This window comes from Nicotiana attenuata, chromosome 2 (genome assembly GCF_001879085.1).
Source record: "Nicotiana attenuata strain UT chromosome 2, NIATTr2, whole genome shotgun sequence".
Taxonomy (NCBI): Eukaryota; Viridiplantae; Streptophyta; class Magnoliopsida; order Solanales; family Solanaceae; genus Nicotiana; species Nicotiana attenuata.
This window is the reverse complement of record NC_031990.1, coordinates 2,956,150-2,982,232: the sequence shown is the minus strand read 5'-3', so window position 1 is coordinate 2,982,232 and position 26,083 is coordinate 2,956,150. Positions and strand designations below refer to the sequence as shown.

The following is a 26,083-nucleotide window of genomic DNA, read 5'->3' as shown; positions in this document are numbered from 1 at the left end:
CACCAAAAAATCAGAGAAGCGGTCTTTAAAAAGAAGTTAAGAGAAACCCTAATCGTTGAAAAATGAAGAGTCACATTGAAAGAAATCGGAATATCTTTGAAAAACACTTAAGAAGTTCATAGTAAGCACAGATCTAAGATAGATCTGAAAGAAAATTGAAAGGTCTTAGAGCTAGGGTTTCAGAAAACACAAAAAAAGTGAGAAAGACTATGAAAGTTACCGATCTAGCCAGAAAAGTCAAAGATCTGACTTGAACGGCCACGGATGGTCGGAGAAAGACCAGGGATGGCCGGAGAAAGGCCATGAATGGATGTTGAGCAAGGGCTGGACCAGATCTCTTTGAGATCTAGCCATGAAATCGCACAAACGGGCCACCATGAGATGCAGGAGGCCGGTATACACCTCAAACGGCCATAGGAGACCATGGATTAGGTGGGGATTGAGGTGGATTAGGGTAGAATTAGGTGGCGGTGGCTAGGGTTCATATGAGGTTGCAGAGAGAATTGAGAGGGAAAGGGATTCAGAGGCGGCGGGTGGTGAGAAATGATTTAGGTTTAGGGGTTGTTCAGGGTTAAAAATGGAAAGGGTGAATGTTGGCCGTTGATCTGAATGATCAACGGCCTGGATTAAAGAGGGTAGGTAGGGATCCGGGTTTGGGTCGGTTTAATTGAAATTGCATCGGGGTTTAATTAGAATTGGGCTAGGGTAATTAGGGCCTGATTTGGATTATAATTGAAACCCAATTTGGGCTAAAATTTAAATAGCCACTTTTCCCTTTTAATTTATAAAAATAGTAGATAAGTTTCTGAAAACAAATTGAAAGCACTAAAAATGATTTATAATATATAATTAACAATTTAAATATAGGATCCCATTTTATAAGTATGAGACAAATTTAAACGTAAAAATGGCTAATATTTGAATTATGTGCAATTAACTTTAAAAAATACTGAATAAAATTGTAAAAATATGCAAAAATTACCTTAGCCATATTTTGGCATAAATATAAAGATCCGATAAATTAATCATCAAAAATAATAATCTTGAACATAATTATTGGGATTTTATGGATGAAAAAGAGATCAATTTAAAAACCTTTAAAAATTATGAAAAAATAATAAAACATTTGGACATACATATATATGCATATATATGCTACTTTTAAAGTATTTTGCATATTGAAAATATATAGGGAAAAATTGGGTTTCAACAGCTGCCCCTCTTTACCCGAGAAGGATGAAAGAGTTTTCGGGTAAAGATATGATGGCCAATTTTGACCGAGCGAAACGGTTTGAAGAGGTTTAGGCCACACCCTGGCTTCTGAGCTGCCTACATATCCCTGGTTTTACAGGAATCAGTCCATATGTAGTTCAGGATCCATTGGCGGAGTATACCGATGAAGACATTTCAAGAACGGACGCAATATCTAGGGCTGGGTGAGTGGACGGTTTACGGGAATGGTTAGGTTCTGATATGGCTGAGGGAGCTGGAGTGGGATCACTCCTGCTGGGATAGCCGTTGCTCGCCGGTTTACCTGCAAATGAGCGATACAAGCATATATTGTGCGTAAATTTAGACATGATGCAAATTCCCGTTGGACCATGAATGCTGTCTTTGGGCAGTTAGGATGACGTCCTTAGACCATGATGTCCTGGGCCATGAAGCGTATAATAAAGGATTCGCAGGCCATGAAATGATGTTCTCGGGCTATGAGGATGGTGCCTCCGAACCATGACGCCTTTGAGTAATGATATGCAAAAGATTGAAAGAAATCCTCGGGCCATGACATGGTGTTCTCGGGATATGAAGATGGTGCCTCCAAACGATGACGCCTTTGGATGGGTTGGCGATATTTCAGCCCATGAAGGATGCAGTAGCATGTGGCGATCTTTCAGCCGTGCAATGTGGTGATCTTTCAGCCGTGCAATGTGGCGATCTTTCAGCCGTGCAATGTGGCGATCTTTTATCCGTGCAATGTCGCGATCTTTCAGCCATGCAATGTGGCAATCTTTCAGCCGTGCAATGTGGCGATCTTTCAGCCGTGCAATGTGGCGATCTTTCAGCCGTGCAATGTGGCAATCTTTCAGCCGTGCAATGTAGGTGGAGACAGCGTTTAATCTCGGAAAGCAGAATGGTAGCCTTATGCAATGCAAATGCAGATAGAGGTAGAGCTTAACCTCGGAAGGCAGAATGGTAGCCTTATGCAAGTTGGAAGGCAGAATGGTAGCCTTATGCAATGCAAATGTAGATAGAGGTAGAGTTTAACCTCGGAAGGCAGAACGGTAGCCTTATGCAAGTTGGAAGGCAGAATGGTAGCCTTACGCAGGTTGGAAGGCAGAATGGTAGCCTTATGCAATGCAAATGCAGATAGAGGTAGAGCTTAACCTCGAAAGGCAGAATGGTAGCCTTATGCAGGTTGGAAGGCAGAATGGTAGCCTTATGCAAGAAATAAAATAGCAAATGACAGTAGAGTTTCTTAGCTGATAGCAGACTGCGGCGTGGTGATTATTGGGAGCATTGTGACTTATGGAACATTATGGGTGCGTGCTGATAGCAAATGCTGGTAAGTGCAATGGTCCAGAGAATCGCATTTTTGAACAATCTTTGTTCTATGGACGTACAGTACGTTCAATGATTTCGTAATCCTAGTGCCTGCATCCAGAGAAAAATCGTGAGTTTTGTAAAGGGGAAGGTTAGTTCGTATCCCCGCTAGCTTTGCTTGACTCATTCGGCTTTGATCGGGCGTAACCGTCTGTATCATTGGGATAGTGTTGCTAAACCAAGTAGTTACAATAATAGACATGCACGATTTTGTAAAAGTATGACGTAAATGTATAATTAAAAATAGTTTTTAGATGAACTGCCGATTGTGACGCAATTCAGGACATTGCAACCTCTCCTGCTACGGAATTTTGAGGGTCCTCCTCAAAATTCTGCCCCAGTTTGATGGGTTGACGTTTCTGACTGTTGCTCGTGCGGCGATCGACTGAAATTACTTCGGAATTTTGAGGGTCCTCCTCAAAATTCTGCCCCAGTTTCCAATTGCGGGGGGAAATGAAAATTTTATTGAATTGTGACCGAACCCATAGGGCTGCCTACGTATCCCCTCTTAAACGGGAATTAGGTCTGGCGTAGTTCAATTTACATCATATTAGGAAAGCATAAAGATTACACATAGTAACGCTTGACTGCATCTGAATTAATCGGCTTTGGCCGGACTTCTCCGTCCATCTCTGCAAGTATGAGGGCTCCTCCTGTCAAAACCCGGTGAACCATGTACGGACCCTTCCAGTTGGGAGAGAACTTTCCTTTGGCTTCATCTTGATGCGGAAAAATTTTCTTCAACACTAGCTGCCCCGGTGTGAACTGTCTTGGCTTGACTCTTTTGTTGAAGGCTCTGGACATTCTGTTCTGATAGAGTTGACCATGGAAAACTACGTGCGGTACCCCTAATAGAGCAAACGATAACTTCTCGTGCCATGCTTCTCTTTCATTTTCCTCAATATTTTCTTGATATTCTTGTTGGCGGCTTCTACGGCTCCATTCATTTGAGGCTTGTAGGCTGTGGAATTCTTGTGTCTGATCTTGAAGGTTTCACACATGGCTTTCATCAAGTCACTGTTGAGATTGGAGCCATTATCAGTGATGATTGACTCTGGGATACCGAATCGACAAACAATGCGGTCGTGGACAAAGTCTGCCACGACTTTCTTAGTTATTGCCTTGTAAGATACTGCTTCGACCCACATGGTGAAATAGTCGATTGCTACTAGGATAGACCTGTGTCTGTTGGAAGCGGCAGGCTCGATTGGTCCAATGACGTCCATTCCCCAGGCGGCGAACGGCCACAGTGAGCTTGTTGTGTTGAGCTCGCTTGGAGGTACCTTTATCATGTCTGCATGTATCTGACAGCGATGGCATTTCCAGACATACTGGATGCAGTCTGTTTCCATAGTCATCCAAAAGTAACCAGCCCAGAGTATTTTCTTTGCTAAGACAAAACCGTTCATATGCGGACCGCAGGTCCCAGCATGAATTTCCTCTAGCAGCTTGGATGCTTCCCTTGCGTCAACACATCTTAATAGTCCCAAATCAGGAGTCCTCCTATACAGGATTCCTCCAATGTGAAAGAAGTTGTTGGATAACCTCCGAAGTGTGCATTTTTGAGTATGATTGGCAAGCTCCGGGTACTCTCCTTTTGCCAAATATTCCTTGATATCATGAAACCAAGGCATTCCGTCTGCTTCCTCTTCAACATAGGCACGGTAAGCTGGCTAATTATGAATTTTCACTGGAATGGGATCAATGAATTTCTTGTCGGGATGCTGTATCATAGATGATAGAGTAGCCAATGCATCGATGAACTCATTCTGGATTCTGGGAACATGTTGGAATTCCATCTCTGTGAACCTCTTTCTCAATTCCTGTATGTGATGCAGATACGGAAGTATCTTGGAGTTCTTGGTTGCCCATTCCTCTCGTACCTGATGTATGAGTAAATCTGAATCTCCAATCACTAGCATCTCTTGCACGTTCATGTCAATGGCCATTTTGAGCCCTAAAATGCAGGCTTCATATTCGGCCATATTGTTGGTGCAGGGGAACCTGAGTTTGGCAGACACTGGATAATGCTAACCGGTTTTTGATACCAAGACTGCTCCTATGCCAACTCCTTTTAAGTTTGCTACTCCATCGAAGAACATTCTGCAACCGTCATAGGATTCTGCAATGTCTTCTCCTATGAATGATACTTCTTCATCAGGAAAATACGTTTTTAAGGGTTCGTATTCTCCATCCACGGGGTTTTCGGCAAGGTGGTCTGCCAGTGCCTGTCCCTTGACCGCTTTCTGAGTTACATAAACAATGTCGAACTCACTCAACAGGATTTGCCACTTGGCTAGCTTGCCAGTGGGCATGGGCTTCTGAAAGATGTACTTCAAAGGATCCATCCTTGATATGAGGTACGTAGTATAGGCACAGAAGTAATGTCTCAGCTTCTGAGCTACCCAAGTCAAAGCACAGCAGGTGTATTCCAAAAGAGAATACCGGGCCTCGTATGGGGTGAAATTCTTGCTGAGATAATAAATGGCTTGTTCCTTCCTCCCCATTTCATCATGCTGCCCAACACTGCAAGGTAGAGTAATAAGGGTCTACCTGGCTCGGGCGGAACTAAGACTGATGGTGTTGACAGGTACTCCTTGATTTTGTCGAAGGCCTTTTGGCAATCCTCGGTCCATTTGGTAGCGGCGTCCTTCTTTAACATCTTAAAAATTGGCTCACAGATAATTGTAGACTGTGCTATGAATCGGCTGATGTAGTTCAGCCTTCCCAGGAAACTCATCACATCTTTCTTGTTCTTCGGCGGTGGCAGTTCTTGAATGGCTTTGACTTTTGATGGATCCAGTTTTATTCCTCGGCGGCTCATAATAAACCCAAGCAACTTCCCAGCAGGAACCCCAAATGCACACTTTGCGGGGTTTAGTTTCAGGTTGTATCTTCGCAATCTATTGAAGAACTTCCTCAAATCTTCTATGTGGTCAGTGGCCTTATTGGATTTGACGATAACATCATCCACATATACCTCTATCTCCTTGTGTATCATATCATGAAAAATGGTTGTCATGGCCCTCATGTAGGTAGCCTCTACATTCTTCAGGACGAATGGCATCATCTTGTAACAATATACTCCCCACGGCGTAATGAAAGTTGTTTTCTCAGCATCTTTCTTATCCATCCAGATCTGATGATAACCAGCGAAGCAATCCACAAATGACTGTAGCTCATGTTTGGTGCAATTGTCAATCAGGATGTGTATATTCGGCAAAGGGAAATCGTCTTTCGGACTGGCCCGGTTGAGATCCCGATAGTCGACACAGACTCTGACCTTCCCATCCTTCTTTGGTACTGGCACAATGTTGGCTAACCATGTCGGGTACTCAACCACCCTGAGAACCTTAGCTTTGATCTGCTTGGTGACTTCTTCCTTGATTTTCAGACTCATATCGGGTTTGGACTTTCTGAGCTTTTGCTTTACCGGTGGATACATTGGATCAGTTGGCAGTTTGTGAGCCACAATAGACGTACTCAGACCGGTCGTGTCATCTTATGACCAGGCGAATATGTCCTCATACTCTTTTAGAAACTCTGTGTATTCTTTCTTTTCTGATGGCGATAGGTGAATGCTGATTCGTGTTTCCTTGACGTTTTCTGCATCTCCCAGGTTAACAACGGTTTCATCCAGGTTGGACTTAGGTCTGTTCTCAAAGTTCTCAACTTCTTTGACACTATCGTCAGGTATGTTATCTTCTTCTGAGTCAATGTCTGTTTGTTGCGTTGTCTCATTGCATGTCACAGTCATTGGTCCATCAAGATAAGTAATAGTAATGCTGTATAGGTAAAGTAAGGAGGAAAACGATAGAAATAAATATTAATTCATTGGAAAAATCAAACATGCTTTGATAAATTGAATAATTGTTTCGAACATTGAAGATCTTATTGCGGAGATTGAAAAATGCGAAAGAAAAATCATTCAGTAAATAAAACAATGAATAATGCTTGTTTTAGCCTTGCTACCCCGAGGCTCGTCGGGCTCTGGTTGTCTTGATGGTCCAATTCTTGAGATGTGCCCCTCTAGATCTTGTGAAGTAAGATGATGATGCCAGAGTGCACGAACTAACCTTTTGGGGAGGGGAATAATAAAAAACAAAAATAAAACAAAAGGTAATCAAGTCAGTGAGGATTATAAAAAATATTGCAATATTTAAACACATAGTGCGGGAATGTAAAGCGTTTCCTAATTTGGGAACCTCTTTGTGCCCGAGGTAGGCCTAGCGACAAATAAACTTGGAGAACATTTAATGCTGAATGCCTTATTTTATTGATAAAAATAAGACGAATCCCAAATCGACACTAAATAAACAGGAAATAAAAGTCACTAATGGCCATTGGCCTTATTACATTTATAAAGAGAAAAAGATAAACTCCTATCTACTTGGTCCCAAAAGGACCTTCCCCAGATTCGGCATCCTTGGTTCCGTCGAACAGCTTCCCCAACTCGCGAAGTCCCAGCAACAGGTACGCTCTTGCTAGATGTCCACCTTTGGTCCCTTCTGCCTCTTGACAATCTTCAACTCTTTTGAGAAACTTTCTTTCCAGTTCTACTATGCCTCGCTCCAAGTATCCTAGCCTTTTGTTGGCGTTGGTGGCCATGTCTTTCCATTCCTCGATCAGCTTCTGGTTGGACTCTTGTATTTTGCGATGTTCTCTTTCGCACTCCCTGATCCTTTTGCGCAACTGGTTGTACTTGACTTGCGCCTCGGCTTTTTCATCTATAATCCTGTGGCTTCGAACAAACCCTGGCTGGCCAAACCATCATGATTGTCTTCCAACCAACCTGAGTAGAAAGGAGTACAATCGGCGTGGTATCTGTCTGGCTCTATGGTGTCCCTCCCCATTATGATCTTGCTATGCCACATGTGTTAGGCTTGGCACTTGTAGGGACTATCATCGCCTTGGAAGTCAGCTCGAAAGTGGCTCATAACTCTCAGGGGAACCTACCCTTACGTCCCTCTGCGAGTTATGAGGCAAACTCGCCAGAGTAGGTACGGTAAGATTTGCTGTGACCGTACCTTTCATACAAGTAGCCAAAAGGGATGTATGAATCCTTCAAGCATGTTAATTCTGGATTCTTCTTCAAACCCATCATTTTAAGGAAGCCCCAACCTTTGCGATTCTCAGGCATTAGCAAGCCCGGAGTTCCCCATACTAGGCCGGCCAGTCCTCCTATCTCTTCCAGCAAAGGTGTCATCTCAATGCCCTCAAAGCGGAATACGGCCCTTTCACAATCCCAAAACAATGTGGCAGCTTCTATGATCATGTTATTGGGTTGGACCTCCAAAAGGGATGGTAGATTTCCCAGATATTTTATGACGAGATTTTGATCACTAGAGTGTAAATCTTTCCACCAGCTTAGCAGTCTTGGGTGGATATTGGTGACCATGCCGAATCTGGGGACTTCGTGCCTCATATTTCTGCAAGGCAAATAAGGTTAGACCCTTCCCCCACCGGACTCGACTATTTAATATCAATGATTAGCATGAAGCATTTAGTTCCCCAAATAAATGCACAGAACATGACGACGTCCGTTTTGGGTTTAGGGAAACCCAACGGACTTTTGGACAAGGCTATCTTAAAGGATCATTATATGGACAACATAACTGATCCGGCTAGGCTTGACCATGATGCATGCATAATTTGAACAGAGTGAGGTTTCTATGGGGTTTTAGACTGGTACCCTTGAGCGGACAACTCAAGGGGGAAGGCTCGGAACTGTCGACTGCACCGCTGATCGACTAGTTTTACCGCAAATATGCCTTTCCGAATTTAGGGGGTAATGATATAGGAAGAGCGCAACCACTCATTATAAGCATTGCTATAGTATTTGTTTTGGCACGAGTGGAGTATGATGTTGAGCATGATTATGCAATAATTGAAAGCATGTTGACATGTATTTGCATGTTAAGAAAGCGATAAATACAGCAGTTTTCATAATTTAAAGAAATAAAGGAAAGAAACAAAGGAGATACGTCAGTTTTGCTTTTAAAGAAGAAATTAAATGCTTAAAGGAATTAAACAGATAATTGCACATAGGGAGAGGTACAAATTTACAAGAATAATCTGAAAAGGTAAAAGCCTAAAATTCCCCAGCAGAGTTGTCATGCTGTCGCGCCCCCTTTTTCTCCCGAAATCGGGTTTATGACATTTGGTTGGGACAACTCTTTCCTTTTGGGAAAGGGGTTTTACAATTTTGAAGAGTCTCCACCTAACAATTTTAAGGTGCGTCAGGGCACCTATGGGGTTCAACTACAACTACGTTTGATAACCAGAGATTGGGTAAGGGGTTGAAATTATCCCAAGGGGAAGGTGTTAGGCACCCCTCAGGATCCACTAGTGTGGTTCCCAGCCAGATAGTTTTGTGAATTTGTGCAATTAACAAGTAAACAAACAAGGCTCAAATAATAGGGGATTTTAAATACACAAGTGTTTGAAAACGATTAAATAAAGCAGGGTTTTGAAAAGAGTTATAATCTAAGCATTTTGATGAATGTAAAGGGGTCCTAGGTTTGTTTATAATATGGATTACATCAATGCAATACCCGGTAATCACTCCTCAAAAGAGGGGCTACACATGGTATTAGCGCACCGATCATCATATCCATATCTACCCTTCCCACCCCGTAAAGGTATTAAAGCGTGGATTGGTCTCGACCTCTATTGCATGCTATTACCCGTCCCATTCCTATCAGTCCCGGAGGAATTTTAGGACTACTATTCCTACAAGAGGGAGGATTTTAGGCTGACTCTTAGGTTTAAAGGTAAAAAGGCTAAGACGACATACAAAAACACGTAGGAATGCATTTAAAGGGGAAACATGTAAGCAATTAGAAGGCTCATATAAACCTCCGCAAATAATGCATATAAATAGCACGACTCGAACACAGTAAGTCTGAATTTTTAAGTCCTAAAGTAGGGGATTTGAGTCAGAACTAGATTCATTATATAGCTCAGATAAGAAGTTCGAATCAGGCCTGCCTGTTGGTTGTAGCAAGTGATAATTAACGAAGTAATTCCAGTTTTATCCAAGTAGTTACCTAAGGCTTGCCTAGGCGTAATAATGATATCCTATGAGCACGATATCTATATTGATTAGGAATGCAGTAGAGCAGTGATTAATTTTAAGCAGACAACTTGAGATCCTATAGACATGCTTTCTAACGGTATTAAGTCGAGGCAGTGTTTGAGAAACTTATTAAAGAAGCGGCAGATTACTAAATTAATCCAATTCAGAATAATAACATGAACTAGATGGCTTTTCCAACTAAATTATTTTAAATTCTATAGGCATGATTTCTATTATAGCTATTTAGATCCTATAGGCATGGTATCTAGGTGTCTGAAAGCTGACTTGGGACTTATAGGCGTGATTTCTAAAGCAAACGAGTTTGGATACATGTTGTAACGAAAATTGAATTACTTTACATCCTATAGGCATGATATCTAATTGTAAAGCTGATTTTTAACCCTATAGGCGTGTTACCTATTATTAAAGCCACTTATGTCCTATAGACATGATTTCTAGTTGTGTGAAAGTGAAGCATGCAGAATTTATTTTAAACAAAGCACGGATCCTATAGGCATGTTATCTAACAGACCAGACTTGAAGCAAATAGACCCTATAGGCATGTTATCTACCCAATCCACCCACAATGTACAACTACCCACCCTTTTCACTAATCCCCCGATATTGTTTACAAATTATTACGGTCCCAATGATTGAATTACAAAAGAAGTGCAGAAATAAGAAATTACAACCAAAAGAAGCCTGATCTTGACTTCCTATTTGAGTTGTATAATTAATCACTTCAATGCCAATGTTTCAAAGCCTTTCTCATACCTGAGCGTGTCAAAGTTCCCTAAGGATCTCAGGGGATCCCGGGCAGTGCTCACACCTAGGTTTACATAACCAAATAGAATGAGTGCAGTGTGGAAGGGCCAGCCCTTATGTGTCCAAGATCAGAAGGAACTCAAGGGTCCCAAGGCAAGGCTCACACAAGAGGGGCAGAACCTAGGTTCTAAGAGTATAGTAGAAGTGCAGAATAGAGATTTATTAAAACTGGGTTGGGAATAGTAAGTGGTAAAGGGTGTTTTGAAAACAGTTGTAGTAGTGAAACAGAATCAGGAATCATTCAAAGGGGCAAGGGATTATGGGATTCATTGTATAACTGCAGCAGGGGTCTGATTTGGTCATGCACAGCAATAGCTGATGCTAGCATAGACACAAACCATCCAAAGGAACACAAACACAAATAGGGGATATGGGGGTTTGGGATTCATAAGGTAGCAAGTGCATAGCAAATGACTGACAGAGTACACATATAGGTAAACATTAATTTAAAAGGGAAAGGGAACATACTACAGCATGCTAGTAACATAACTTGACTGCAGAAACATAAGCAGAGGTAGACAAGAATGAGGAACTGAAGCAACTTAAAGAAACATGTTGTTGTTGAGACTTAAAAAAAATTAACTAGGACATACCAGTAGAGAAGCAAAGTGCGGTAAGGAAAAGTAAGCAAGATTCCACAGTCTAGCCTTGGCTTTCAGTCGGCTAGACAAAGCAATAGCACAAGTAGCAGTAAAGAAAGAGAGAGTTTTTGAGTGTAAGTGTGTGCTCTGAACTTAAATTGTTCGTCTCTTTAAAAGAAGAGAGGGTAGGGTATTTATAGTTTTGAAAATGAGTAGAAATTAAGGTAATAAGTAAAGTCCTAACACAAACATGGAAATAATCACAATCAGAATCAATTAACACAAGTGATTCCCTTTAATTAAGGAATCACTGCTTAGCGGATACTAACAAGTTTTAATTAAAAGAAATCAGTTTGGGACAGATTGATTATTGCCATATAAGGGGGCAGTAAAAGCATGAAGTGAATAATCAAGTCTAAGTACAAAACATTCTTAGTTTTGGGAAAAGATTCAGCAAGGTAAGACACCACAGTAATTAATGGAGGGGAATCAATTAATTTAAACAAACGAATACAATTAGGGTTCATAAGAAAACCTTTTGTAATCAGTCGCGACATTGAAGGAGTCAGAATCAATCAAGAAAGGGTCAAGATTCTGCACCTCAACATATAAATAGCAAGGAATGAACAGGCATGCAGAGTCAAACATGTTGACGCAAAGAAGCAACACAAACAAATAGTAGTAGCAGGAATAAGCTAGGATTCAGTAGTAAAAGGGATCTACTCGAAGCACAGTAGTCAACAAAGTCAAGTAGTTACGCAGAATCAAAAGGGAAGAGAGCATAGTAACAGGTAAAGAGAGTCAGAAACCAGTAAAGGTCTCACAGTAACAATAAGTGAGGAAAACCTTTTAAGAAATTAGGGCTTTAACAATAGTCAAGCTTAAGAGATGATAGGAACTCAGAATCAGATAAGTTAAACAAGGAAAAGAACTTAATCGAACAAGCATACACTCAAACAAACAAGGATAGTTTCAGAACTCGGATAAGACCAAAAGACCTAGGGTTTTCAACATGCTAAATCAAATAGAAGGAAAGCATAAACAAGTTGTTTGAACATAGTGAAATCATGAAACAACACCAAAAAAATCAGAGAAACGGTCTTTAAAAAGAAGTTAAGGGAAACCCTAATCGTTGAAAAATGAAGAGTCACTTTGAAAGAAATCGGAGAATCTTTGAAAAACACTTAAGAAGTTCATTAGTAAACACAGATCTAAGATAGATCTGAAAGAAATTGAAAGGTCTTAGAGCTAGGGTTTCAGAAAACCCAGAAAAAGTGAGAAAGACTTTGAAAGTTACCGATCTAGCCAGAAAAGTCAGAGATCTGACTTGAACAGCCACGGATGGTCGGAGAAAGACCAGGGATGGCCGGAGAAAGGCCATGAATGGATGTTGAGCAAGGGCTGGACCAGATCTCTTTGAGATCTGGCCATGAAATCGCACAAACAGGCCACCATGAGATGCAGGAGGCCGGTATACACCTCAAACGGCCATAGGAGACCATATATTAGGTGGGGATTGAGGTGGATTAGGGTGGAATTAGGTGGCGGCGGCTAGGGTTCATATGAGGTTGCAGAGAGAATTGAGAGGAAAGGGGATTCAGAGGCCACGGGTGGTGAGAAATGATTTAGGTTTAGGGGTCGTTTAGGGTTAAAAATGGAAAGGGTGAATGCTGGCCGTTGATCTGAATGATCAACGGCCTGGATTAGAGAGGGTAGGTAGGGATCCAGGTTTGGGTCTGTTTAATTGAAATTGGGTCGGGGTTTAATTAGAATTGGGCTGGGTAATTAGGGCCTGATTGGGTTATAATTGAAACCCAATTTGGGCTAAAATTTAAATAGCCACTTTTTCCTTTTAATTTATAAAAATAGTAGATAAATTTCTGAAAACAAATTGAAAGCACTAAAATGATTTATAATATATAATTAACAATTTAAAAATAGGATCCCATTTTATAAATATGAGACAAATTTAAACCTAAAAATGGCTAATATTGCAATTATGTGCAATTAACTTTAAAAAATACTGAATAAAATTGTAAAAATACGCAAAAGAATGACCTTAGCCATATTTTGGCATAAATATAAAGATCCAATAAATGAATCATCAAAAATAATAATCTTGAACATAATTATTGGGATTTTATGGATGAAAAAGGGAAATAAATCAATTTAAAAACCTTTAAAAATTATGAAAAATAATAAAATATTTGGACATACATATATATGCATATATATGCTACTTTGAAAGTATTTTGCATATTGAAAATATATAGAGAAAAATTGGGTGTCAACAATATGCTTTGCGTTTTACATGCTTTAATGTTAAAATACACTTTGCTTGAGCGTAATGGAGGCTATTTTATGTGTAGGTGCATCGGAAATGAAAGTAGAGTTAAAGGGATGCTTAAACATTGAAAGTGCGCTCGAGAATGGTGAAAAGGAGAAGCCAGGCAAAAGCCAGCTCGACCAGGCTTTATCCACGTGAGGCCAGCTTAAAGCCTGGCCTAACCAGGCTTTATCCAGGCGAGGCCAGCTTAAGGCCAGGCCTAGGCTGGCGTTATCCAGGCGACGCCAGGCCTAAGGCCAGGCCCGGTCCAAGTTTTGAAGGTTTTTATTGTTTCCCGGTTTGACTAGGAGTTGACCTACACGTTTAGGGCTTGTCCCAAACATATAAATAGACCAAAAAATGCCACTTTGAGAGTTTTTTTTAGAGACAGACGGAGAGGGAGATCGAGTTTGGACACACTTGAGACCTACGGAGGCAAGAACACACTAGGAGCGAGGCGGAGAATTCTTCTACGAGTTTTTCAATTCCTTCTTTCTATTCTATTATTGGTTATGAATTCTAGTATTGTCGTTATGCATACTATTATGAATAGCTAATTTGTTATCTAGGGTTTTGATGGAACCTATTGGAGGATGATTTTCCTGTTATGTTAATATAGATTTGCTGTAGTATTTTCTCTATTTGTTCAACTATGTTCTTATTGTGGTCGGTTGAAGAGATCTCAATCGACTGTGCCTATTTAGTGTGTATTACTCGGGAGAGAATGCATATTTAGATAGTTGTTGAACAACATCACTCCAAACGTATATGAGGGATCAATACGGAGGGTTTAAAGGTGGGATTAGGGATAACGAAATCTTGGGTGCGATCTGAGTGAGCCGTACTTAATGCCAGCTAGCGTAATTCGGGAGAATATGTCTAGTAAATTATGGTAATTACTCGGGAGAGAGTTACAACAGTCTGAGCGCTCATGATCGGTAGAGAATACTTAGGTGAATTTATAAAAAACGTAGCGGGAAGGATTCCGACAATTGAGGAAATCATAACTCTAGACGTCCTTAATCTTGTCTCTAACCCTTTGTATCTTTAGTTGTTAATTTACTATTTTAGTTTGTTAGTAAATTAGTTAAACATGAGAATGTTAATATCTATAAGTTAGGAATTATTCAAGCTTGTCTTCTTAGCAATATTGAACAGTTGTAGCTAAGCCTTAGTTCTCTGTGGGATTCGACTCCGGACTTGTAAATCGGATTATATTTGCAACAACCGCTTAGTCCTTTTTATAAGGCATAGTTGGGCGTGATCAGTTACCATATGATCGGTATGGTGGACGATCCCAGCCTGATCGCATGGACCCCATTCCTGTGGTGCCTCACAGTTCAAGGTTCTTGCATGCTCGCGTTCTTGTGCCTTACTAGGCACTTCTATCATAGTGCCCGGACCAACGATACACCAATCTCCTACTCTGGCACGAGTAGTTTCGGGGTAATATAAACCACTATAGGCTATGAACCATTCTTAGAGATCTAAGGAAACTCCCAAAATATTCTTCTGAGTAATTTTTGAATCACAAAATTTAAAACAATGATATATCTTCATAGTTCTCATCAAAACAGTTTCCAAAAATCTTGTAAAAAAAAGTTTTCAATATAGTCTATACATTAAAGAAACATATACAAGTCATGAATGCATGAGACATAATTTATGGAACAACAGACTATCTTGAGCTATTAACCATGATAATCATCTAAGATCTTTTCTACGATTCTAATGGATAATGTGAGTCCACTCGTTCCATTCAGAGCCCACATTAACACCCTATACAATCTAACAATAACTTATGGCATGATCTTTGTGAGAAGACAACTTTAGTAAAAGCATTGTCTCTACTCACCTTGATTCCTTTCTTTTGAATACCTTCGTTTGCTCCAATCCAATGGATTCAACTCACCAAACAAATCTATACATAGTTAATTTAAAAATCAATACCAGAAGTTCCAAGATTTCTAAAATATGGAAACCCTAGGTTTGATGCTTCTCTCCTTCTAGGGTTATCGTTAATCTAAGTTTCTGTAGTAGTTTTTAGGAACAAATATAAACCATAAATCTCTCTAACAATTGTGGTTGAAAGCAATTACGAAACTTACCTTGAATCACAAACCCCTAGGTTAGCGGAGAGACCTTGTTCTTGAGTTCTTGTTGAGAATCTAGCAATTTTGAGATGGAATATTGTTAGAATTGATGTTTGGAAGTAGTATTCTAACGCTAATCGCATTGAAAAGTCACCTTAGGTAGTATGAAAACCCTTGGATGACTTGAGGATGAGAGGGGGGAGGGTTTAATCTTTAAAGAATGAGGCTATTTTCTCTCTTCCCGTCCCTTTTATTTCAATTTCACGCCTTCGGCGTCACGGTCCGCGCCCAGCGCCACCCAAAACACCCCAAAAATTTTACTTCTGACTTTGGTGTTTTGATTCGCGCCTGGCAGCCTCCTTGGCCCCAAAATGCGGCCCATTTTGCTGACATGATAGTCTTCAGTAAAACGCCTATAACTTTTTATAGGAATATCAAAACGACGAACGGTTTGAAGTGTTAGAAACTAGACTTCAAGGACTTTCTTTTGTCATATAACTCAAATCTCAATTCATTATATATTGGTAGATATGATCGTTGAAACTTAGGTCGTGTACGGCTAAGGTCATTTTCATCCACTAATCAACTCCAATGGATTCCAATTTACTCCTCTCCTCTTAAAACCATCCATTCAACCTTCTATACATAAGATTTATATATTTTATGTCTTTATAACTTTTCACACATCTTTTTGTCCAACTTAAAACTTGAGCGAGAACATAATACTTAGCAAAAAAATTTCGGGGCTTTACATTAAGACTGATTATTTCTAAGCATTTGAATGTGTATGTGATTATCGGCGATAGTAATTGTATAATGGTGGCTGGTGGTCATACAGTGATGGCTAGAAGTAATGGTTATACAGTGATGGTTGATTGTGGAAATAGTTGTTGGCAGAGGCGGTGTCAGAATTTAAAACTTATACGTTCTGCATTTGTCACAGAATACATAGCTTGTGTTAGTTATTGGGTTCGTAATTATAAATTTTGATATATTTAATGAATTTTTTAGTACAAATATAATATTTAAGAAAAAAATAGCTGGGTTCAATCTATCCCGCTCCTAATAAACTAGCTCCACCTTTGGTTGTTGGTGGTGTTCAAGGGTGAAGGTGGATGGTATTGTAAGGTGGCTACTAATGGTGGAGGCTAGCAACAAGAGGTAATTGGTGATAAAAATGGTTGATGATGGTGTAGTTGATTGTGGTAATACTTAAAAGGCGTAATGTTTGCTAGTTGTCTCTTTTTTATCAGTTATTTAGTAAATTACTTTATTTTTATTTTTCTTGTAATTGACGGGCCTTTTAAATTAAGTATGATTTAAAATCTTTTTTTGAGCAAATTAAAAATCTAAAAAAACAGCCCTGTGTACTAAGCTCTCATTGTACGCGGGGTCCGGAGAAGGCTTGAACGACAAAGAGTCTATTGTATGCAGCCTTACCCTACATTTCTACAAAAGACTATTTGCACGGCTCAAACCGTGGCATCCTGGACACCTGACAATAACTTTACTAATTAGCTAAGGCTCCCCTTCAGCAAATTGAAAATCTAATGAGAAAATATTAGATTGCAGTCTAAAATTATGTAAGTTGTCATTTTTTGAGCAAACTAAATTAGAGTCGAGTCTAAAGTTGTCCGGAAAGGATAATTTTCCTATGGCTATATTTGCACAACTTTATAAACTAAGGACAGAATCTCAACAGTAGCCTAAAAAAAGGGAAAAATTCAAAAATAGCCAGATTTACAAGCGGTAATTGATGAATAGCTACAGTTTTAAAAGTAATCGAAATGTAGCCACTTTTCATGTAAAGATAGATCTGAACGAAAACACTTTCAAAATCCGAAAAATATTCCAGCATAATATACTGGAGTTCGAATTTTTCACATGTGAACTCCAGATAATATACTGGAGTTCTAGCATAATATACTGGAGTTCCAACATAATATACTGGTGTTCTGGCATAATATACTGGAAGTTCATACACAACTGCTCCAATCTCTAGTATATGATGTCGGAACTTTCCGTGTGCTGGAGTTCCAACATATTATGCTGGAAGTTCATACACAGGTGGACCAATCTCCAGTGTATTATGCTGTAACTTTCCGTGTTGCAGCAAAATAGTGGCTTATTTTCAATGACTTTGCAAACGCTGGCTATGTTTGAATTACCAGTCCAAAAACTGACTAGCCCGTGCTGTTTTCACCTTAAAAAAAATGAACATTTGCTTAAATCGGCTAACATTAGGATGGGGGAGGTTTTCATAGTAGAATCTGAAACAATATGGCATGTTACCATAAAAATGTTGAACTAAACAAGTGGTATTGTAGAATTCATCCATTAGATGAGAAGTAATTAGTAATTTAACGTTGACATTGTCATAAATTGTCATTAAAGGGGAGCCTTGGTGTAACTGGTAAAGTTGCTGCTATGCGACCAGGAGGTCACGGGTTCGAGCCGTGGAGACAACCTCTTGCAGAAATACAGGGTAAGGCTGCGGTCAATAGACCCTTGTGGTCCGGCTCTTCCCCGAACCCCGCCCATAGCGGGAGCTTAGTGCACCAGGCTGCCCTTTATCAATAATTGTATAATTAGATAATATGATATAGTAATTATTGTCCGTTAAGTACTTAGCTAGCTATTACAAAGGACGACTCTTGATTTGAATTGGTTTCACTTTGCCGTTTACCGTCTCCTAATAACATAAAAATTCTTAATCTTCTTAGACTCCTTATAGATGTAAGCCACTATTTAATACAGTATATATTTATATATATTCTCTTTAGAAGTTGCATACTTTTTCTTCTTCCTTTTTATCATTTTTTTGCGATTATTACCAACGAAGATTTAATTTTGCATCGAAGAAGCAGAATGTTATCGTCCAAATTGTCAAATTATCTAACATTGTTCCTAATTCTTTTTTGTGTATCATTAACACCAGCTCTTGCAGTCAAGAATGTAAGTTATTTACCTTTCGCCGAAATTTTTTATACTTTTGTTATTCAAATAAAATCTTGAACACTCTAAATAAAAATCCTGACTTCGTCATTGGCTATTGGTTGAAAAACTCAAAAAAACTTGTAGCTTGCAGGGCCAAAAAACTCAGAAAACTTGTAGCATGCAATGCGCACCACTAGTCGACTTTTTATGTATACAGTCTTTATATAAAAACACTTCACTATAAAAGCCAAAATTTTTCTGGACCAAATTTTATGTTGTGTTATAGAATATGTTCTCTATAACGGCAATTCGTTATAATATCCAAAAATATCCAGAACAAACGAGGCTGTTGTAGAGAGGTTTGACTGTATTTAGAGGAACATAAATATTAAGTGTTGAACCTATAATTTCAAACGTGTGACGTATTCAATAGTAAGTATCTAAACGTGAACCTATTATTACATCCTGGATTCGCCTCTGTATATAACCATTAGCTTTTATTCTTTCCAATTAATTTTATCCGATTTATTTTTCATATTTTTTTGTGGTTGATTTTTGGATTAATAAACAGACGTACATAGTGTACTTGGGAGAGCACTCTCATGGTCCAGGAGTAACATCTGCTGATCTTCATAGTGTAGTAGATTCTCATCATGAGTTTCTTGGTTCGTTTTTGGGAAGGTATTTATAGTGCTACATATTGTCATTTATTCGTGTATCATCCTTGTTATTCTAATTCTATTTTTTCTTCGGTTTAAGTTCTATACGCTGATAGTATAAGAAAATATTGCAGTAAAGAGAAGGCTAAGGATGCCATCTTCTACTCATATAAAAGACACATAAATGGTTTTGCTGCTGTCCTTGAAGATGACCAAGTGGAGGAGATTCAGCGTATGTATACTATATTCTGAACTCTGAAACACTAATCTAATCTAGTAATATTAATATATGATTGATGTTTTAGGCCGGACTTTATCTTCTGGTTATTGATTTGTTTTCCGTCTATTTTCTGGTTCTTATGATGTTTTTTTTCTATGGTTTTTATCGATGGTACTTATATACTGTCTCTTTTCGTCTTCTTGAGTCAGAAACTGCCTCTCTACCCCTCAGGGTATAGTTAAGGTCTGCGTACACACTAACCTCCCCAGACCCTACTAGTGGGATTGCTTTGTGTTGTTGTTGTAGGCATGCTAAGTTTGTGATAAAAATATAATGCAGGGCATCCGAGTGTGATCTCTATTTTCTTGAATAAAGCTAGAAAACTACACACAACTCATTCATGGGAATTCATGATGCTGGAAAAGAATGGCGTCGTTCATCCAAGTTCCCTGTGGAAGAAGGCTCGATTTGGCCAAGACATTATTATCGCGAATCTTGATACAGGTAATTACGCCCCCCAAGGCCTATTTTGATCGATCATGATTCCTAGTCTGAAGGGGAGCCTTGACGTAACTGTTAAAGTTACCACCATGTGACCAGGAGGTCACGGGTTCGAGCCGTGAAAATAGCCTTTTGCATAGACCCTGGTCCGGCCTTTCCCGGACCGAGCTTAGTGCACGGGTCTGCCCTTTTTTATTATTCCTAGTCTATTTGTTGTGCTGCACCATTGTTAGTTGGATTTAACTTATATACAACGTCAGTTTATTAACCTTATTTTTCACGTTACTAGTACCACTTTTTACGGACAGCTAATTAATCTTTTAGGTGACCTGACAGTGTTACCATCCTGTATTGAAGTTAAACTTGTTAATTTGTCTCAGTAAACAATATCATCATTTTACTGCAGTACATTGTTTTAAATGATTGTGCTCTTTCAACAGGTGTTTGGCCTGAATCAGAGAGCTTTAGTGATGAAGGGTTCGGACCAATTCCTTCAAGATGGAAAGGGATTTGTCAAAATGACAACACCACTGCTGGTTTTTCTTGCAATAAGTATGCTTTATATTGTAATCCCTCTTTCACCACTAGTATGATTTCAAGAAAAATACTAACAAGAATTTTACTGTGATAATATATTTATAGAAAGCTTATTGGAGCAAGGTACTTCAACAAAGGCTACATTGCGAGCGGAGGAAATGTAAGCGCTTCAATGAACACAGTACGTGACTATGATGGTCATGGCTCTCATACTTTATCAACTGCTGCTGGAAACATAGTCCACGGAGCGAGTGTACTTGGTGTGGCGAATGGGACAGCAAAGGGAGGTTCTCCTCATGCCCGAGTGGCTGCATACAAAGTTTGCTGGCCACCTGTTGATGGTGCAGGATGTATGGATGCCGACATTCTCAAAGCCTTCGATACAGCCATACACGACGGGGTTGATGTGATATCTGTGTCGCTTGGTGGAACGCCTTCTGATTACTTAGAGGACGGGCTCGCCATTGGTTCGTTCCATGCTGTCAAGAATGGTATAGTTGTGGTTGCCTCAGCTGGTAATGATGGACCTGATTCTGGAACTGTCACAAATGTTGCTCCCTGGATTATAACAGTAGCAGCAAGCACCCTGGATCGCAATATACAAAACAGTGTTCAACTGCAAAATGGATTGATCTTAAAGGGAACAAGCCTTTCGAAACCAACCACGCCCAAAGGAAATTTCTATCCATTAATCAGTGCTGCACAAGCTAAAGCTGCCAATGCATCGACCCATGATGCGTAAGGATGAAATTAATTACTACTCCCTTTATTTTAGTTTATGTGACACTATTTCCTTATTAGTATGTCCAGAGAAGAATGACAACTCTCTAAATTTGAAAGCAATTTAACTTTAAACTTCCTATTTTATCCCTGGTGAGAATTTTTTATAGTCACACAATGTCATAACATGTTTAATATCACCAGTTTCACAAGTCTGTCTTACTTTCTTAAAGTCCGTGTCCAGTCAAATAGGTTCACATAAACTGAAATGGACTACTGTAATATGCTATGTATTATTGGCTTATTCTTGTTATACTAGTTTTTGGTTGTGATCATCACATGTATTATGATTATCTGATGCAGGATAAGGTGTAAGAAAGGAACATTGGATCCAAAGAAGGTGAAAGGCAAGATATTAGCCTGCCTCAGAGGAGAGACCGCGTTAATTGATAAAGGGCATCAGGCAGCTCTAGCTGGTGCTGTGGGAATGATCCTTTGTAACAATAAGACTACTGGCAGCGGAATTTTCGCCATCCCTCATGTCCTTCCAGCGATACATGTCAATTATACAGATGGCGTTCAAGTCTTTAACTACATCGCTTCTTCTAAGTCTGTCTATATATCTCTTTTTCTTTTCCTTCTTTCAGTGTCGATGTATATATGTATATCCTCAAGTACTTGTAATTCTAACTGCGCGATAATTGTTACAGAGATCCTCGTGCGTATATCACAACTCCTGAGACAGTGTTGCGCACAAAGCCGGCTCCATTCATGGCTTCATTCTCTTCTACTGGTCCTAATTCTGTAACTCCTCAGATTCTCAAGGTTAGCAACTTCATTCTCAATGTCCTAATCCATTCTGTGAGCAAACATCCCTGTGATCCGAAGGCCGATGCAGCCTTAACTGCATCATGGAACATAAATATACGTGTAGACTTAGTATAATCTCAACGAATATTATATTATGAACTCATAATTCAAAAGTATTAGCCGTCAAATCTAAAACTCTGGATCCGACTCTGTCTATTCCTGCAGCCTGATGTTACTGCACCAGGAGTGGATATCATAGCTGCATATAGTGAAGCAGCAAATCCTACAGAGGAAGACTACGATAAGCGTAAGACTAGCTTCAACATGATTTCTGGAACCTCAATGTCTTGCCCCCATGTTGCTGGTGTAGTAGGCCTTCTCAAGAGTCTCCATCCTGATTGGAGTCCCGCCGCCATTAGATCCGCTATTATGACTACAGGTATGTTCTACTTGATAACGCCACTTAACCTGATATGCCCAAATTGATCCGCCAATAAATATATGTCCAGCTCAACTCGTCCAAACTTGGGCGAGTTATATTTTCATGAGCTAAATCTGACACCCGATCAGTAGCGAAGCCATGATTTCATTAAGGGGTGTCAAAATTTAAAGAAGTAAATACACGAATGAGTCAAGGTGATTCAGTAACATAGTATATATACATTAAAAATTAATTTTTACCTATCTAAATAATGTAATTTTCCAGCTATTTGGCTCCACCATTACTGATGATCGTCGTGGTTATTAGATACTCTACTAGTTAGCAATTGCATGTCCAATTTTCTTTCACTAACTTAAGATGCACCTTTTACAGCCAGAACAAGAGACAATACTGGTAATCCGATGCGTGATGAAACGGAGAAAGACAAAGCGACACAATTTAATTATGGTGCAGGACACATGCGCCCAAACCGCGCCATGAATCCTGGCTTGGTCTATGACTTGACAGTGAATGACTACTTGGACTTCCTTTGTTCACTTGGTTACAACCAAAAGAACATTACAAAATTTTCAGGAACAGGATCAACTTATAACTGTCCCAAGAAGCATGGTCTTAATCTCTTGGATTTCAACAATCCTGCAATAACAATTCCTAATATCTCTCCCTCAGCTCCTGTCACCATCACTCGCACGCTCAAAAACGTCGGTAGCCCTGGCGTATACGCTGCCCACGTTCGTCTGCCACGACGAATGTTTTCAGTTTCTATAGAGCCGAGCGTCTTGATGTTCGATCATGTTGGACAAGAGAAGAGCTTCAAGTTGACAATTGAAGTTAAAGATGCTAAGGCAGTAAAAGATGAATATGTGCCCGGGGAGTTGCTATGGACTGATCGCCTTCATTACGTGAGAAGTCCGATCGCAGTGGCTTCTCTGAGTGACATTAAGAAGCCTTAGAAATTAGCTAAGATGTGAATAATTTTCCTTCTACTTTTCCTAAAATCTCTTCTAGTGGATCATTGCTCTCTATTTAATTGTTTGTTGGTTTTAAAGTTTACATAAATATGAGTATTATATTTCACTCCCTTCCCCGGACCCAGCGCATAGCGGGAGCTTAGTGCACCGGGCTGCCCTTTTAACCTGATTCATGAGGTTTAGTTCCCTGCAGATTTATCTCATCTCTAAAGTTGACATTCTCAAGAAAATATTAGACGGAGTGAATCTTTCATTTTATTGAGTATGAGACATTTCCAATATAAATAATCCAAAAAAAAAAAGTGTTCTATTAGCAAAAAGATTCTCTTTTTAACAAATCTTTAATGCTTAATTTATATTCAAGCAATATCAATGACACTATAGTGAAATGTTGCCTTGAAGAACATGCGGTATATTGGTATAATTAAAATCTTTCACATTGTTGGATCATGGAATTAAAATATAATAGGAAATAAAGATTAATTTATAATAGTAGGATGTCCAACATATGAAAAAACATGTGAACAAGACTAGCTAGTATGATTTGATCCAAACCAATAAAGCCAACAAAAACACCCTAGCTACTATAATATATATGCATCTAAATAAAAAAAATAGTACTAGAAGCTAAATCTTTACTAACAACCTAAAAACATTGGATAGAACTGTGAGTTTTCTTAGCACAAAGCTTCTTCAACTCTTTGGCTACTTCTTCAATTTCTTCATCTCCTTTGGAACGAAGCATTTCCTTCATATCCTTTGCCTTTTGTCTCACAAATTCACCTTCCTTGTCCACCACCACTTGGTTGATTATGGCTGCAACTTCCTCTCTATGAAGCTTTCCATTACTATCCCTCACAACTTCCACAGCAATACCAACCTCTTCAACAAGCCTAGAGTTAACTGGTTGATCAATATGCATTGGCATAGCAATAATCGAAACCCCGTATTTCATGCTTTCCATTACAGAACTCCATCCACAATGACTCACAAATCCGCCAATACTTGAATGCTCCAAGATTTTTGCCTGTGGTGCCCATCCTTTAAAAACTTTTGCCCTATTTCCAACCCTATTGAAAAACCCTTTAGGTAATACCTCTTCAAGTTCTATATCTTCCCCTTTTTGGAACCTTATAGGCCATATAAAATTCACCTTACTATTTTCCAACCCATAAGCAATCTCCAACAAATCTTCCTTAGACAAAAAATATTCACTTCCAAAAGATACAAAAATTGTGGATTTCTCCTCTTTTTCATTCAACCATGTTATTAACTCTGATTCTCCGTCATCAAGAGTAGGTTCTTGAACTAATGGACCAATTGGCACAACTTTTTTCCCAGTTAACTTAGTGATATAATCATTATACTTACCCTCAATCTCCTTAAAACTTTTTATCAAAACAATATCACTAGATAGGTAAAAACAATCTCTAACTCGCTTTTTATCTTCCTCAAGCTTTTCCACAGGCGTAGATGATTCATCTTTCTTTATACGAGACATCTCATAGTCACGATAATAAATAGACGAGAAGGGAAATTTTATACCTGGCTTATTGAAATCATGCAACATATAAGCAGTCATTGTAGAGCTACTAGTAATAAATTCAACAGCAGGGATTTTTAACTCAGCAGCAGCCTTTGGAGCCCAAGGTTGGAGAAAATCATAAATCAATAAATCGGGCTTAAGGGTTTTCAAGATTAGGGTAAAATCAGGACTGGCTAAGTCAAAAGCTTCTCTGAGAGTATTCATAAGATGAGGTGGGAGACCATTGGTGGTGTGGTGACAAGGAGGAAGATTAGGTAAAGTTTTGAGATGAAGTTCCAAGAATTGGATTGATGATGAAAATTCCTCGCTAAGTTTTTTCTTAACAGAGATTAGGTTTACTGGCGTAGAACACAAGTAAATAGTGAAGTTTCTTTGGCTGAGCTTTTTGGCTAACTCTAAGAAGGGAGAGATATGACCATAACCCAACCATGGAAACATCAAAACTCCAAGTTGTTTTTGATTATCCATAAAACCATTCATGATTTCTTGAGTTTCTGATCTTCTTTCTTAAACTTACTTTTTTCTCAAAATTTTTATGCATGCGGAAAGGATCGAAATGGGGGTATTTAATTTTATAGTTCATTAACAAGTTTATTATATGGTAAGTTGGAAAATATTGAAAGATCTAATAGTGTTTAATGCACAAACACGTACAAGGAAAATGCGACTACATATTTTTGGTATAGATATAATATCTCATGGTTCATTTTCCTTTTATGTTGATCCACTTTCTTTGTTTTTCTTCCTCTTCCTTTTCAATTTCCTTAACTGGCTTTCTTTTCCTTTTTTTTTTAATTTCTGGTAACTATGTTAATTGGGAACCTATGGTAGTTATTTTATTTAGGCGGTAATACATATCTCTTATGTACCCAAAAAAAAAGGTAAGTAGTACTTACCTCGGAATTTTATCCGTTAATATAAATGGAACCCTAGATTTCCAAGTGTTTCTATTCTATATAGACAAGATTCGAAAAGAGTAGAAATAATCTTTTCTTTTATATTATGTCGTTTTTCATTTCTCAATTTTTGAAACTTTATACTTCATTAGTATTTTTTTTATGTGGCCCAATTATTTACAGAAGCCAAGTGGGATTTCTAATTTCTTCAGACAAGACAAGTGGGATAAAAGAGTTAAATTATGCATCAAGTGAGAAAAAGTTAGATAAGATAAAATAATTTTTTATTACCGAGAAGGAAAAAATACCCGATTACACATAATGTTTTTTACAAAAAATA

General features: G+C 39.0%; 2 protein-coding genes across 2 annotated transcripts; one reads left to right on the top strand and one right to left on the bottom strand.

Annotated features, from left to right (window-relative positions):
* Nucleotides 18,373-23,283, top strand: LOC109215756 (subtilisin-like protease SBT5.4). Its single transcript, XM_019379868.1, has 10 exons — nucleotides 18,373-18,459; nucleotides 19,013-19,122; nucleotides 19,235-19,332; nucleotides 19,660-19,824; nucleotides 20,262-20,373; nucleotides 20,464-21,096; nucleotides 21,442-21,687; nucleotides 21,789-21,903; nucleotides 22,114-22,327; nucleotides 22,703-23,283. The coding sequence occupies exons 1-10, from the start codon at nucleotides 18,373-18,375 to the stop codon at nucleotides 23,281-23,283; spliced, it is 2,361 nt and encodes a 786-aa protein (XP_019235413.1).
* Nucleotides 23,948-25,327, bottom strand: LOC109215746 (beta-D-glucosyl crocetin beta-1,6-glucosyltransferase-like). The gene has a single exon (XM_019379861.1). The coding sequence runs from the start codon at nucleotides 25,325-25,327 to the stop codon at nucleotides 23,948-23,950; it is 1,380 nt and encodes a 459-aa protein (XP_019235406.1).